This window comes from Mastomys coucha, unplaced genomic scaffold (assembly GCF_008632895.1).
Source record: "Mastomys coucha isolate ucsf_1 unplaced genomic scaffold, UCSF_Mcou_1 pScaffold14, whole genome shotgun sequence".
Lineage (NCBI taxonomy): Eukaryota > Metazoa > Chordata > Mammalia > Rodentia > Muridae > Mastomys > Mastomys coucha.
Window position 1 is genome coordinate 86,810,582 of NW_022196896.1, and position 16,585 is coordinate 86,827,166.

General features: G+C 44.5%; 2 protein-coding genes across 9 annotated transcripts in view; one reads left to right on the forward strand and one right to left on the reverse strand.

Moving 5' to 3' along the window:
- Positions 1 to 2,015, reverse strand: part of Raph1 (Ras association (RalGDS/AF-6) and pleckstrin homology domains 1) — a 197,821-nt gene extending 195,806 nt beyond the window's left edge. For all 8 annotated transcript variants that reach the window (XR_004117908.1, XR_004117909.1, XM_031367678.1 and 5 more), the window contains exon 1: positions 1,907 to 2,015. The gene's annotated coding sequence lies outside the window, so the exon portion shown is untranslated. The remainder of the gene's footprint in view (positions 1 to 1,906) is intronic.
- On the forward strand, positions 1,486 to 2,151 carry LOC116089450 (translation initiation factor IF-2-like). The gene has a single exon (XM_031368986.1). The coding sequence runs from the start codon at positions 1,504 to 1,506 to the stop codon at positions 2,149 to 2,151; it is 648 nt and encodes a 215-aa protein (XP_031224846.1). The 5' UTR covers positions 1,486 to 1,503.
- Positions 2,152 to 16,585: the final 14,434 nt, after the last annotated feature.

Sequence of the window (16,585 nt, forward strand, 5' to 3'; positions counted from 1 at the left end):
AGTGTCCTTATTCTGCCACCTCTCCAGGGTTCTACTTAGAGAATTCGGATTTTACTTTATTTTTTTATGTGGTTTGATTTGTATTTTATTTTCCACGTGGCTTGATGGTTTTTCAGATAGGCTCTCACTGTGTAATCCAGGTTGACCTGGACTTCACTTCAGTCAGTCTTCCTGCCTCAGCCTCCCAGTGCAGTCTCCAGGAATGATCCACCCACCATGTCTGGCTCCTGAACCTAAAAGGAGAATTACCACCTACACGGGAAACATCTTCTTCTTCTCCCAGTCTATACTGTTAAAATCCTGTTGAAATTGAAGTACATGATACACATGTATGAAAAGATCATGATGAGACCCAGTCTTATGTATAACTAATACATGATAATAAAATGTTGTTTTAAGAAGTATCATTCAAGTGGTGGCGCATGCCAAAAAAAAAAAAAAAAAAAAAAAAAAGTATCATTCAACCTTTTAAAAGGCTCCACACAGATTTTCCCCCCACTGATCTCTCAATGTAGAACCAACTTTTCCTTGGCTGCCTTATGCTACACAAGCCTCCACAACACACTGTTACCAACATTCACTTCTGGTCCTCCCTCTCAAGACACCCGACACTCCGCCCCCAAGCAGTAAGAAAGGGGATTTAATTTAACACGTACTGAGCAGCTCGCAGACAGGCAAGAGGCTAGCAATTTTGCATATGTTTTCTTGTTCAATCTTCTTGACAACAGGCTAGAAAGGTAAACAGGTGGCGTACTGCTGCTTACCGGTAGGGAACAACTGCATAGTTAATGGCTTGCTTGTCCACTATCACGTTGCTAGCCTGTTCTAGCGCATGGAATGTTAGTTTACTCTTGTTCTTTCTCGCTGTTTCCACCACTCATGTGTTGTAGAAGCGTCTCCCAATACCTGAGTAGGTTTCCGTGACTGTGTGCTCACTTCAATATTCTTACGAACACAATACCACCATTTAATAATCGAATCATGCCTCAGCCCTAGCCCGCTACCTTTACAGTTCCTTTAGGGAAGGACTTTACCTACTTGGGCAGCTCTCCACTGCTCCATGAGAAATGCTGCAGGGCAGCATCCAACCCAAATTGTTCTTCCCACAAAATGTATGAAATGCAACACACAGGAAACATGCAACTCGCATCATTTCCCAACGCTTAACACTCTGAGGCACATGTTTATACCAACATAAGGATCAAGCAGTTTCCAGTTCACACAGTGGGGGCCATCCTAAGACAACGTCTGAATAAGAAAAGGGTATCTTTCAGGTGTCTTAAAACGAAGGCATCCTAATCAATACTATTAGGCAGCCTTCCCTCTTTCTGCCGTCCTCCACTGAAATGCTGTTTGGATTTCCGGCGGGAATGTACGCGGAAAGACGAGACGGGAGCTAAAAAGCACTCGAGCAATTACTTTGCCGGCTTAATCAGAAGACACAGAAGGCGCCCCGCCTTTCTAAATCTCTGCAGTGAACTCATCTACGAAGGCGGGCAGGGCATGGAAGCTAGAACAAATCCCGCATCCAGCCACCGGTTTCTGCGGCTACCGGGAGCCAGTCCCTTTCCAGCCGCGGTCTCCGGCCACCAGCGCCCCAGTGCGGAGTATCAGCCCCGCCGCACCTCCCAGGGCGGCTCCAGGTCTCATTGTCTGCACGGTGCAGCCCCGAGGGGCACGGGGTGCAGCCCAGGCCCCGCCGACCCCCTACCCACCGCAGGCCGCCCGGCCGGGCTCAGCCCCACGCCGAGAGCCTGGCCGGCAAGGACCCCGCCCCGGGCTGCAAGTCGTCCGCGCTCGCCCGGAGGGCCACGCCGGGCACCGGGAAAATGGAGCCGGCAGCGCCTCCCGGGCACCCAGATCTCTCCTTTCCCCGACCTCGAGGGCCAGGCGGCGAAGCACTCACCGCGGCAGCCCCTCGGCCCTCCCGGAGCCCTGCGCACCGCAGCCGCCGCCGCCGCCGCCTGTCCAGGCGCGACGCTCCTCTCCAGAACGCTGAGAGCGGCCGCAGCTCCCGCGGCGCGCGCTCGGGGACTGACTGACCGAGCCACGGAGCGGGCGTCGGCGGGGACTGGGCGGGGCGGCCGCAGAGCCCCGCGGCGCGGATCACAGAGCCCGCGCGTCGGGCCCCGGCGCACAGGGCGGGGCTGAGGGCCGCGCGGCCCGAGGGCGGACCGACTCGCGCCCGGCCGCGCGCTCCCCGCCGCGGCCACCGCTCACTTCCGGCGCCGGCGGCCGCGCGCCTCTCCTGCCGCCTGCACGCGCGCACGCGCGCGCCCCCCTCGCGGCCCGGCCAGCCGCGGCCCCCGCCCCCACCACCGGCCGCCCCTCAGGCGCCGGGGCCGCACCCTGCCGCGGCCGTCCTCCGCGCCCTTGCCTGCCTTTTCCTGCGCGCGTCCGTGTGAGCCGCCTCCAGGAACCAATGAATCAGAGAATGAATGAGCGGAGAGGAAAATCCCGCCGCGGTCCCGCCCGCCGTGGCCCTTCCCGGGAAGCCTGCCTGATTGCTCCCGTCTCAGGGTCTTGGGCGACTGAGGACGGACGAGCAGACCGGTCCGGGCTGTGCGCCTTTGCCTGCGGTCCCTGTCCTTAGTCTCCAGAGCCTGGAGCTTCCTCCGGCCCTCACCGACTATTGTTGAAATTTGAGAGCACTGCCTTTAGGAAATCCCATTTGAGCTTAAACTCTGCAGTTTCGTGCAATGTATGGAAAGCTTTCAGGAATCAGACCTTATTCCATTCATCTTTACCTTTTCACGTCAAAGCCTGTTCATCTGTGCCCCCTGGTTTCTGTTCTCCTTTACTGAATTTGTTCTCAGCATGGGTGTTGGCAATCTTTCCTGAGCCCTGAGTACTACACTTAAAATACCGAGTTTGATTCCAAGATCCCAGTTACTCAAATGCTGCTTATTTTACTGCAGTTTTGACTTAGGCAGACTTAGATTTCTTTCGATTTACGTCCTTATTATGATCTTCATGTAAAGTTGATCAAAGGAAAGGAAAAGTAGTATTAAATTACCCTTGCTTGGCTATGTACTTTGTTAGCATTAAAGAAATTGAGCTATGGTCTGGAATTGGCTGCATTGAACGTTCAGCATTCTTCTTCTTCTTCTTCTTTTTTTTAATGTCTTCTAGTCTGCTCTTTAACCATTTCTGTATTTTGAATTTTCAACAAAAAAAATACATAAATAAGTCATGTATTTCTCAAATTCTGGCGATCTTTCTAAGAATGAGTATTCATTTCTCTATTCCAGGATCAAATCCCAGTTTGATTAATTGCATTCTACTTCCTGATTTCTTGAAGATTTCCAAGTAGTTTCTGTCTTTTAGTAGTCTTTTCCAAACGGCGGCACAATCTGTTTCAAACTGGTATTTAGAACTGTCCAATTCAATTATTTGTCTATTTCACACTTGAGATACTTGTACTTTAGGAAATAAATGCCTTTTTGTATTTCAAATTTAGTAGGTACTTCAATAATCTCATGTAAAATAACATCATCTCATAAACTAAAAATGGTGAGAGTGGCCAGTTCCTGTGACCTCTCTTTCTTGTTGAACTCAGTCATCATTTGTTACCTTTAATTATTTCAGTACACTATATTTTCTTAATATCATATCATATTCCTTTTATACCCCGTGCAATATCTACTGCAGACCTTTGTATAAATGACCAATGCTTTGAAATTTTCAATCAGCAGTGCATACACATGTTGTCTGGAGCCTCTTCATTTCCCTTTGACTAAGTTTATTGAAATTAAACACACCTAGGTGCCCAAACCTAATAAATAACCTATTGTTGTCAAATGTTATCACTAGGCTGAACCCATTACCAAGAAGAGTCTCCCTTTTACAGAAACCTCCTTACAAACTAGGCTCCTGAGGGCTCTTTAGATGGCTCTCAGCCAGCTCTTCCCAACAAGTGCTTAGGTTAGTTAAGATGAATCTTGGAAAACAGTCACTTTCCACCACTGAGAAAAATAAGCAGGTTCTCATCAGTTTCATCAAACCATGAAATAATCTATTCACTTAATTCGAGTCTAATGGGCTCCAACTAAGGGGTAAAGTCAAGAAAGACTTAGTGCCTCCAGTCCCCAGAAATCACAGACTATTGGATAAAGGAGGTAGAGAAGCCCCTAGTAGAAAATTAGTCGCCAGGCGGTGGTGGCACATGCCTTTAATCCCAGCACTTGGGAGGCAGAGGCAGGCGAGTTTCTGAGTTCGAGGCTAACCTGGTCTACAAAGTGAGGTCCAGGACAGCCAGGGCTACACAGAGAAACCCTGTCTCTAAAAAAAAAACAAAACAAAACAAAACAAAAATTAGTCTATTCCCAGATCAGGAAAGCTTACCCAGTGGAGATAAACAACATGTTTAATGACTGACAGGGAGGAGCTAGCAGGAAGAGCAGGGAAGAGGCATTCCAGAGAAAGGCAGCGATGTCTGTGCAGGTGTGTGAACCTTAAGAGTACTACCATGCCAAGAGGCCTACTCCCAAGAAATTACATCTCTTCTGGACAGATGCAGAGAAGGCTCAGATAGGTGAGGAATGGTAGAAAGAACCATATTAATCAAGAGCTCATTTGCTACACTAAGGAGTTTGAGTTTTATAATAAAGAATGAAGTCTTTGAAGTGTGTTTTAGGGTTTCCATTGCTGTGAAGAGACACTACAACCAAGGCAACTCCTATAAAGGACAACATTTCATTGGAGCTGGCTTATAGGTTCAGAGGTTCAGTCCATTATCATCACGGCAGGAAGCATGGCAGTGTCCAGGCATTGTGCTGGAGAAGAAGCCAAGAGTTCTACATCTTGATGGGAAGGCAGCCATGAAAAGACTGTCTTCACAGCTCGAGGAGGGTCTCAAAGCCCATCCCCACAGTGACACACTTCCTCTGACAAGGCCACATCCACTCCAACAAGGCCATGCCTCCTAATAGTGCCACTCCCTGGGCCAAGCATATTCAAACCACAAACGGTTTTAAGTCTCTGTGACAACCGAGTTTATGTTTGGAGACAAGAGAGAATTGAAGAATGGAAGCAAAAGGAGGGAGGGGTGGGAGACTCACCTAGGTCTCCACAGAGACAGAGGAAGTATGGTGGGGAGGGTGCTTGGGAGAGGGATATGGTGAGATGGTGGAATCTATGTAGCATTGCATGGAAAATTGGCTGGAGGATTGAATGAGAGAGAAACCTCTACAAAAGGCAGTCATGCTCCTGTCTGGGGAGGCTGAGTGGATGATATTAACCACCCCCACCCCCAAATGAGAATGCAGAACAGTTATACAGGAAAGTATTACCACAGGAGGCTGGGAGCTCAGTCTACAAAAGGCTTACTGAGCAAAGATGACCTTAGTTCAAGTTAGCACCCAGGGGTATGCATCCCTAATCCCAGTGCTCAGAGATGGGACTATCTCTGAAACTTACTGGCCAGGTCGTCTTGAGAAATGAATGAGCCCCAGGTGCAGTTAGAGACCTTTCAAAATAACTTATTTACTTTTCCGTACTTTACATTTTCTTTCTTTCTTTTTTTTTTTTAAGCAATAAATCTGTATTCTTTAGTTGGCAATTAAAATGAATGAACTAGGCAACTATGATGGCCCTTGCCTGTGAAAAGGTGAAAGAGAAAGATCCTGAGTTGAGGGCCAGCCTGGGCTACATAAGAATTCTGGGCCACAGGAGTGAACCTACTACTATTATTTTGCTAAGTGGACACAGAATCAAATGTCCCTCTAAATTCCTGTCTCTCTACTCACAGGTCACTGCAGTTCTCAGACCTCATCTTTGTGCAGTGGTTGGCAGTTAATGCAGAAATGCACAACTGGTTAAGGTGCAGAGAATAATTGTTAATGGAGTATTCCCTGCCTGCTACCCAAGACTTAGGGACCATTGTCTGAAAGCGAGTGCTGTAAGAGCTCAGGTTGGGAAGGACTACACTGAAAGAGTGTCTTTTGGACAGAGCAGGATTGCTGCGCTCAAGAACTCAGAGCAGCGATGGTCAGTCACAGAAGACCTGCGCAGATCAAGCCTGCCGACACTGCTGCTCTGGCACTAGAGACACTTGATGGGTCCTGGGGGACAGAGGTTCAGTTTTCTTTAAAGGTGTAGCCCTGGTAAGTTATCCAATCTGCACCAGATGGTCTCATACCACGTGTATACAAGCAGCACAAATTGGAATTAGTGGGCTTAAGAAAAGAAAAGAAGAGGACAGAGTGGGAGGGTTGGGGTGGGTCTGGAAGAAGTGAATGTAATCAAAATACCTTATATGTCTGTCTGTCTGTATGCAATTTCCCAAATTAATATTATGTTTTAAAAGAAAACAAAAGACATCAATGCCAGTTTGTATACTCTGAGACCTTGTGTCAGAAAAAGAACTAAGTCAACATTTATGGACAAAACTTTAAAACAACACACAAAGTACATAAAGTCAATTTTAAATTTGAAAGATCACTCACTATATTCAAGAAATTTAGTTTATGAGACAAAAAAAAAAAACCATCAAAACAAACTATAGGTACAGTAAGGTTTAGAAGAGAGAAACTGACTGGGATGGGAAGGAGTTAAGATTGTAAAGGACTCAGCTGGCACTACACCTGAATGCAAGGGAAACAAAGTTGGGGAAGTAATGGTGGTTGAGTCGAGGGCCCCAGGGTTCCCTTCTGGACACTCCTCACCTCTCTCAGATTAACAACTGCACGACCTATGACCTTTGCTGGCAACAACATCTCTGCTTCTTTTATAGAGATGGGATTTATATGCCCTGCATAATATAAATGTATAAATATTTCAAATATCCTTTGTAATATTAAAATTATTTACAAGTAGCCCCAAGAGGCACTTTATCAACAAAATCTAGAGAACTGGGCATTTCCAGATATTTATTTGGAACAAATGCAAACTATTACACAATAGCAGTTATCGTAACAACCTGAACCCTTGGCTGTTCTGACGACCATGTCAGTCAGGCTGTGAGTACAGGGAGCCATTCAGAAGCCAGTAATTCTCTGATGATACACAGATACTGAGTGCTGTTTTAAAGCTAGCTTTTCAACATGATAACTAAACTGCTTTTGTGAGATTCGCCATTCACATCAGTTGAAAGAGTGAATGACTTGTGTCTGATGCCTGAAATTGAACTTAAAATGTTATGCTCTGCTTTAGAAAGTCCATAAAGGGAAAGACCAGGCAGAAAGCAAACTTCTACCAAAGTATCCTTTTAGAGTGGGGTAAGGTTAGGCCTGGGGCCAACTCTGCAGAAGGAAAAGCATTCTGGTCGGGAGGATGATGTAACAAATATATTGTATAGTAAGGTGATTTTTAGTAGATAACAGGGATGTTTGTGTTATTAGCTGAAGAGGTCCATTTAGGGATGTAGGGTTGAAGGACGGTTTATGGAGGTGCTAAGACGAAGCAGAAGGTTTGGGAAACAATGCAGTAGAGTAAGTGACCAAGTCCTTGCTTGAATCTGATAACTATTTCCCTAAGTGTGCCCTGCAATGTGATTTCCTCTGGAATGTCTCCCCTCCCTTCTCCACAGTGCTCTTGTTTGTGACAGAGCAGTCACGTCTCCTCCTTTATCTCCAGTTTCTCTAGACAAAGCTACTGCTGTGTAGCGTGGTTTCAAAGATCTCTATGCAGTGGTGGTGCAAGTCTCTCAAAAGGACACGAGTTCCCCAAAAGGCAGCGGCCATGAGTTCCTCACGCTGATTTTCCTCCAGCATCTTGCACTGGAGATTGCACATAGAAAAGCCCAGCAATATTTATAAAAACAAAACGACGATAAGAGATTTGACAAGAAAGTTTGGCAGATCTTAGAGAATAGGTGGAAGGAAGGGGGGCGGGGGAATGGAAGTCACTTGTATTCATCCAGACAGGAGTGCTGAACAATGAGAAAAGGCAGAAAACTGAATGTTATTTGCAAAGATTGACAGGCACAGGTGACGGGTCGGATAAGCCTAAGAGTCCATGAAGCATAAGCATGAAGATGCATGCCTTCAGGGTTCCCAGGGTGGAAGAATGGCTACAAGCAAAGGATCAGTATCACTGCCAAGTCAACAGATAAAGGCTGACTGCCTGTCAAGTCCAGAGCTCTGCCCTGGGTGACAGAGAGGCCACAGGGAAGAGTTACAGTCCTTTCCTCTGCTATCACAGTCTGCTCACCAGCAGGGATGCTGAGAGGCACAAGGTCAACTTTAGACAAGTCATATTTGAAATAATGGTGGGATACTCAAATGAATCAGTGCCTCTAGTTTCTGGAAATCAGAAACAAGCTCATCCTTGAGGCTGAGAAATATGGTTTTATACTGCTGAAGATCCCAGTGTTACCCACTATCACTGTGCTTGAGAGAAAACAGATTGCTATAGTGGTTTCCTAGGTCATAAAAATACCACATGGTGGGTGAGTTAAACAACAGGAATTTACTATCTCATCATTGTGGAAGGTAAAAATCTGAGATCAAGTGTGTTCGGGCTTGGTTTCTCCTGAAGCCTCTCTCCTTGTCTTGGGGTGGCCACATTCTCCCTGAGTCTTCACAAGATCATCTCCTAAGTGTCTGTGGTTTAGACCCTTCAGTAAAGGTCACTGTTATACTGGACTGCAACACACCCCAATAACCCATGTAACCGTCTTTCCTCTGATCTGCAAACATACTGGCAACCCGAGTTGAGGCTTTAGGATATGAATTTTAAGGGGGACACAATTCAGCTCATTAGAGTTGCCACAAATATTTCTAGAATGGAAGGGACTATAGTCACAGTGATAAATCAGGGCTGAAGAGGTACAACTACATAGATGGTGTCCAGAAAGATCGGAAACATACAACTGGGCTATGGTGGCTCATACCTTTAATCCCAGCACTTGGGAGGCAGAGGCAGGTGGATCTCTAATTTTGAGGCCAGCCAGATCTACATAGTGAGTTCCAGGATAGTCAGGATTACACAGAAAAACACTGTCTCAAAAAACCGAGAGAGAGAGAAAGAGAGAGAGAGAGAGAAAGATAGAGAGAGAGAGAGGAAGAAGAAGGAGGAGGAAGAAGAGGAGGAGGAGGAGGAGAAGGAGGAGGAGGAAGAAGGAGAAGAAGCAGAAGAAGAAGAAGAAGAAGAAGAGGAAGAAGAAGAAATTTATATATATGCACATTATATGTAACAAAATTTTTGTTGACGTTATAATACATAACATACTCAACAATGTTTAATGCATCATTCCTTAACAGTATATAATCCAATATATTGCAGTGAATATGATAAATTGATACTATCTTTCTATAATCTCAGCACATCCATCTGTGTCTGAGATTTTCATTGAATAAATATGCATCTGTAGTATGCCACAGAAGATGTAAACAAGCAACTCAATATGTAGAAATTAAATTATTTGTCTAAGTTTCTCATACTTCATAGCATATATATGCTACTCATATATATGTGCAATTTATAGTCAGGCTATGTTTTGGGGGAAATTTTTTAATCTATTATTTTACCAAAAGCAATTTTTGGCTCTCCTATTGTTGTCTACTTATCATTTACCACTTTTTTTTGGTAGGATTCATCAAGAGGAGTGAAGATTGAGTTAAAGAATTAATTCTCTGCCTTTGTTGCCTTGCAGTCTTATTTATATGATTCCTCAAACACTTTGAGAAAAATCAATTGAAAAATGTATCATGGAAAAACAAACAATAAACAGATGAACAGCTGATGTTTAGAATTTTGTTCAGTCAAGTGCTTTGAGGCAAGCTCTGCCACAGTATATGGTTCCACCTTTTGGGTCTCCCTGTTCTTCATGGGTCACTGGCCACCAACCCATGAGGGTGAAGAGAGCAGAAGTGGTGAGCAGGATTAGGAAGGGCAGGTGTGTGATGGAAAGACCTTGTGGGAGTCAGATTCAGAGAGACAACTTGTGTTGTTCTTCTGAGGACAAAGTATAGAAGGGCTCTTAGGGATATGGATGGGGAGGACTGGTTGGTCATAACACAGCACCTTAATTATCATTTGGGCAGGAAGAGCTGCGCTTGCAGGAAGCTTTTGTACAGGGTCTTCTTCAAAGTAAGGTCAGGTATGTGTGCTTAGAGACTCTCTAATTAACAGTAGGTGAAGAAGAGGAAGCCCTGCTGAGAAAGGGAGTCCTCTGTTTTATGCTCTCCAACACCGCCTAAGTGCTGGCACAGAGTTCCATGGGTTACTCTCCTCAAGGCTCTCACACTGTTGTGTCTCCACTGTTCCTCTGTTACCATCCCTCCCCAAACCCTTCAGTACCTTGCACATGGATTGCACAGGAGCCTACGGGCTTGCGCCCTCACAGCACCCCCCCTTTTTTCTTTGAAACACCTTTGCATAATATCCTAAACAGCCTTTGCTACTGCTGGAACTGCTTTCAAAGTAAGTTTTTCCCCATACAAGCCAACCAAAAGACACATTTTTACTTTGAAAACACAACCTCACAGAACAGTGTGATTTTGATATTTTTACAAATTAAGAGCTCTAATCCACAATTGTGTGTGTACATCTATACATTAATTACTTATCCTCATAACAGGTGACCATTAACTCAGTTGGCACAAGTAATATACATCACTATTTTACAATTCTGAAGATCAGAAGTTCACCGTTAGTGTTGGTAGGCTGAAGTTAGATATGGAAAGGGCTGAATCCCTCTTGGAGGCTCACTGGGTAAACTCACTTGTTTCTAGCTAGCCTCTAGAGCAGGTTGCTCACTTTCCTTGGCTATTGGCCCCATCCTACCTCTTCAAAGCCAGTAATTCTTGCCTTTCCCGTGGCTACCTCAGACCCGGGTAAATAACTCAGAATAATTGCTACAGTTTGACTTCATCCCCAGAATTCTTGTTTTAGAAGCTTAATCCCTGATGCAACAGGGTTGGGAGGGAGCGTCCAATAGGAAGGGTTAGCTCATGAGGACCCTTCATGTATATTTTAGTGACACAACAGAAAGGGCTGGTGCTGGTCACAGTGGGCTCACTTTATTGTTTTCTTTGTCCTTTGGCCATCCCCACAGTAAGAAGGCCCCTACCAAAGCTAATTACTTCATATGGGGCTTCCCAACTTCCAGGACTATGAGCCAATAGATTTCTCTACATGATAAGTCACACAGCCTCTGTCATTCTGTTATAGTAACATAGTACATAGGAAGAAAAATCATGCTCTTAATCCCATCCCAGCACTCCAAGGCACTACATGGAGAGACCCTGTCTCAAAAAAAAAAAAAAAAAAAAAAAAAAAAACCAAAAACAAAAACAAAGTGATCTTGCTTTTTTCAAACACATCAACAGCAAAACAAATAAGTATCCCCTGTAGAGGGGTATCCACTATTTGGTTTGTCCTTCCTTTTATCTGGAGCCCTTTGATATATTTCCTCTCTTCCCAGATAACAACTCAGCTTGCTACAGGGCAGAGCACCTTTTCATTCAGCTTACAGGAGACAGTATATTACCTGAACAAAGGTACTTCAAAAAATACCATGGGCATTCTCTCTGCCTCTGCCTCCCTCTCCATCTCCGTCTCCTTCTCCGTCTCTGTTTCTGCTCTTCAGTCTCTGTCTCTGTTCTTCAGTCTCTCTCTGTCTCCATCTCTGTCTCCGCTCTTCTGTCTCCGCTCTTCTGTCTCCGTCTCAGTCATCTCCAACAGACACTGGAGATTATGACTCTAGATATTGCAGAAAACATGGCAACAAAGCTGTGCCGCGGCAAGGGACTCTTCTAGCATTGCTTGAATCCTTGGTTCAGTGTGTCTGAGGAACAGTCACATTTTCGCCTTGTCTGGATTGGATATATGAACCTATGGCTTCTCCTTTCTACCCAAAATGACTGCTTTTGTTCTTTGCAGAAAAAGACCAAAGATGGAAATAGGAATGTTTTTAAGGCTGCACCAGTTCCCTATTGCCTGTAGCAGTCTCAAGTTTAGCTCTTCCAATGAGCTTCGAAGCCTTAGTTGTTCCTCCTCCCACTCATGTCACTCTCTTTCCTGGTTCTTGGGTTCTTTCTGTGGGTCTGCTCTTGATTCCTCTTACTTCTTCCCTGAATTGTCTCTTGCTCTCTCCCTGCTCATCTGTCTCCTGTCATCTTTCAAGCCAACCTCCATGAAGTCCCCCAAATTAGCCGGGAACACTTTCCTTTTCCAAATGGTTGGACTGTGTAAGGCATGTGCCATGCATCTCATTCAGAGGACCATGTTTTATAGTTTGATGTTACTCTAGGTAGATTATCAGTCTATGATAGGAACATAGTAGGTCTTTAAAATTGCACTTAAAACTGGGTGTACTGGGGCTGGCAAGATGCCTCAGCGGGTAAGAGCACTGACTGCTCTTCCAAAGGTCCTGAGTTCAGATCCCAGAAACCACATGGTGGCTCACAACCATTCGTAATGAGATCTGACGCCCTCTTCTGGTGCATCTGAAGACAGCTACAGTGTATTACGCTGGAGCGAGCGGGGCAAGCGGAGCACAATTCAATTCCCAGCAGCCACATGATGGCTCTCGGCCATCTGTACAGCTACAGTGTACTCATACACATAAAAAAAAATTGGTCTACTGGTGCACACCTGTCATCCTAGCACAGAGAAGGCAAAGGCAAGAAGGTTAGGAGTTCAAGGCCAACCTAAACTGTATAGTAAGCTTAAAGATAGGCTGGGCTACATGAGACCCTGTCTTTAAAAATGCAAACAAAACTTCAGTTGTAGAGCTATTGATTGGTTACACAACATGTTAAATAATAGCTCAAGTTACAGTCCTCAGTAGAAGTAAGCATAGTGGCCTACTGTATTGGAGGACAGTTTGGGCTTTAATTTGGAGGAGAGATGCTGTGCTGGCAATTGTACTGGATCATGCTGGATCAGGGTTAGTATTTCCATTTACTGTTCTTGTCTTGTAGAATTCAAAAAAATAGTGGATTTACCAAGGCACCAGGAAGAATAAATCCTTTCAAAGCTTTTAATCTTACAGACTTTACAACCTAGAGCAGAAGTTGGAAACTGAATGTTATTAAAGCCATGGGAAAGCATTGTATAGGAGTACATGATAGGAAACACACCCAGGCAATGGTGGTGTCTGTGACCCTGGGAACGAGTGAATGAGGGATGAAATGACTGCTTGCGTGAATGGGGAGTCCCGAGGAATGGTATAGATTTGCATAGTTAAATGTACAGTGGTGTACTAAGAGCATCGTATGTGTTGCAAAGTCATATTCTCAAATATCCTCATGTATGCTTCATCATAGGGGAAGTTAAAAACAGAACAAAACAAAAATCCCAAATAAACAACGAGATTTTTTTTTAAAAGACTTTCAGTTGTTGGTGAAAATAAGCCTTTTCTCATCTAGTAAAGAAGTCATCTCTTCCTGTGAGTTCACACACCTGCATTCATTTGTTCTGGCTGTGTATCTTAATCCTCCAACTCTCCTGTGTGGAATTAAAAGAAAAAAAAAAAACAAACCAAAAACTCCTTTTGTTTGGGTTTTGGAGTTAATTTGATTTTAACTGAGTCTCCTATTTGTTGGGCGCAGAGACATTCAACCTTAGTCACCAATGGAGTCTTCCGCTCTTGTCCCTCATCTTCCCTGCCAAGCAAGCTCACAACCACGCACAGCCACATGCCCTTCCACCATCAGCCCATGAGGGGTTCCGGGAAGCACTCACTGCCTCATGCTTCTCGATCTGTGGGTCATGACAGCTTTAAAGGGAGAGTTGAAAGGCTCTTTCACAGGGGTTGCCTAAGACTGTCAGAAAACACACATGTTTACATTACAATTCATAACAGTATCAAAATTACAGTTATTAAGTAGCAATGAAAATAATTTTATGGTTGGGGGTCGCCACAACATGAGAAACTGTATTTAGGATCACAGCATTAGAAGTCATTGCTTTAATAGCAGCCTATGGACAGGCGTCTCAGTGAGCTAGAATTGCTTAGATGGCTCTATGGAGGCAGTAGAGAGAAATGGAGGCTGCAGAAAGGCCTCTGCAGCCTCTTCCTAAGGACCCACCTAGGGGATTCCCCTTTCTCTCCACCAGGTTCAGCATAGGCTTTTCTGTGGGTTTAGGAGGTTGAAAATACAAACCCAGAAGAGAAGTACCTTGCAGGAAACTTCTGCTTTCTTCCTTGTGACACACTCCCAGAGGCAAAGGGCCTTCAGCCTTCGGCTAAGGACCAGGAAGAGGAAGGCATAAATTCCAGGAGTCCTCACAGCTTAGCTCAGTTAACAGGAAGCAGTTTTGCCTGGAGGCTTAAGGGCAAAGAGCTGATCAGCAAATTACTCAGTATACACCCTTCCTTACAAATCTCAAAAATGTTAGTTTTGAGCACCTCCAGTCTGGGTCAGTTGACAGAGTTAGACATTTTTAATAGTTGCCAGTTGTGGCTCATTTCTATGATATCAACACTGGAAAAGCTGAGGCAGGAGAATTGCTGTTAGTTTGAAGCTAGTCTGAGTTGTGTAGTGAGGTCCAGAACAGTGTGAGACTCTATTTCAGAGAGAGAGAGAAAGAGAGAGAGAGAGGGGGGGAGAGAGAGGGAGAGAGAGAGAGACAGAGACAGAGACACAGAGACACAGAGACAGAGACAGACAGAGAGACAGAGACAGACAGAGACACAAAGAAAGACACACAGAGACAGACACACTGAGAGGTGGAGACAGAGAAAAAGACAAATACATATACACACACATGCGTGCGCGCGCGCGCGTGCACGCGCGCACACACACACACACACACACACACACACACAGAGGAGGTGGGGATAAATTCCATTAGTGACTGTCGGTGGAAAAGCTAAACTGTTTATTCCAAAATGAGATTCAGCCAAGTTACAACCAGTTTTATTGTAAGAAGGATATAAGACAGTTTGTAGTAAATCTACTCATGTATATTTGTCTAACTCATACTTTCTGATTGTCTTTATTCCTAAAATAATTCAGCAAGGAGCAAGGCAAAGCACTACTGTGTGTGTCACCAGGGCCCATTTACAGCTGCTGCAGTTTTCCATCTCCTAGACGCTTGTGTGCCTAGGAAGGGAGATGGAGGCGCTTCTGTTTTCTCGGGAGACTTTCTCGGCCTCTGCCCCTCTGCTCCGGCTTTGGCTGTGTAGTAGAATCGTAATTAGACTAACATGGTAGTGTAGGGCCGTATGCGTGTGTATGCTGCGAAACTTCTTGACAGTCACCGTGACAAGTAAGAAGCTGCAAAGCTGTGCACGCATCTTTAGGCATTTTCATTTGAACAGCGGTCCCCGTGGCTCCTTTCTTAGGTCACAGTTCCTTAAAGTGGTTTTCAAGAAGACAGGTGCATCAGTTATCCACATCTATAGATCATGGTTCACAGAATCAGGGACACTGGAACTGCATGAAAGGACGGCTGACTAAAGATTATTACTCTCTGTGTGATGGGAGTAAGTGTGTTTGATTCTTCTCCAAAGCTCCAAGAAAGAGGAGACAAATTTTATCCTCCAGTCTTCTCTAAGCAGCATAGCAATGGAAGACAACTGAAGAACAAATCATTAGTGAGAATTTTTTTTCACATAGACACTAGTGTTCTCCATATCACACAGAACAAAGAATATATGTCATTCCCTCTTCATTTTTGGCTTTACATAATCTCATTTAAAGCCACATCTATCAGGTAGACATTTCATTCATTCAGTCATTCATTCACTCATGCATTTGTTTATTCATCCGTAAAAAACTTTATTGAAGTCTTACCATGCACTGACATACTTCAAGGAACATGAGAACAAATTTAGTTAAGGGATGGAACATTGAGTTGTATCCCAAAGCTGGTGTGGGAGTCCAACTTTCCAGCTTAGAGGACTTGGGATCTCAGTGCTTCAGACTCTAGCTTACATAAACCAGGCCCTTTGAAGATGACATCAGTTAAGTCAATGGAAAGCTGATCATATAGAGTGTCTCCTGAGCATCACACCATGCAGTCATGCAATAGTCATGAACAGCCTAAGTAGGTGGTGGGTAGAAGGGAGAACAAAGTAGGTAACACGGCTCTGGGATGAGTCTAGAATTCCTGATGATTCCATCTCCTAAGAGGACAAGAGAATATGGATTCCAGGTCTACAATAACTGGAATGGAAATTCCAAAACAATACTATTGTTGGTTGCCAGTTTCACTCCCTGGCTATCAGAGGTCACCATGTAATCCAATTACACCCAAGAAATATTAAAGAATTAACCACTAAACCTTCCCAAGAAATATTAAAGAATATCTGTTGAGAGAAAGGACAAGGAATTGGGAAATATTCTGCTCTTTTTAATCAACAGAGGTAAAGACCTTTTGCCTTCTAGCCTCAAATACATGCCTCAATATGTACAATATGACATTACAGAATGTGCATTATATGAACACTATTCAGGCAACATGGTAAGGACAGTGGAAGCAGAGAGGAGCAGGCTGGCTCTTTGACATTGCAGTGACTGCTCTGGTCCTAAAAGGCCTCTCTCTAGATTTCTTGTTGAATGAATAAGATTAATACTTTCATGACCAAATGATTATTGGAATTTCTGCTGTCTATAGTGAAAAGAAGAAAGAAGAAAGGAAAGAAACAGAGAGAGAAAGAGAGAGAGAGAGAGAGAGAGAGAGAGAGAGA

Bases quoted from the DNA above. Each gene is read 5' to 3' on its own strand.
- LOC116089450 (XM_031368986.1), top strand. From the start codon at position 1,504: ATGGAAGCTAGAACAAATCCCGCATCCAGCCACCGGTTTCTGCGGCTA.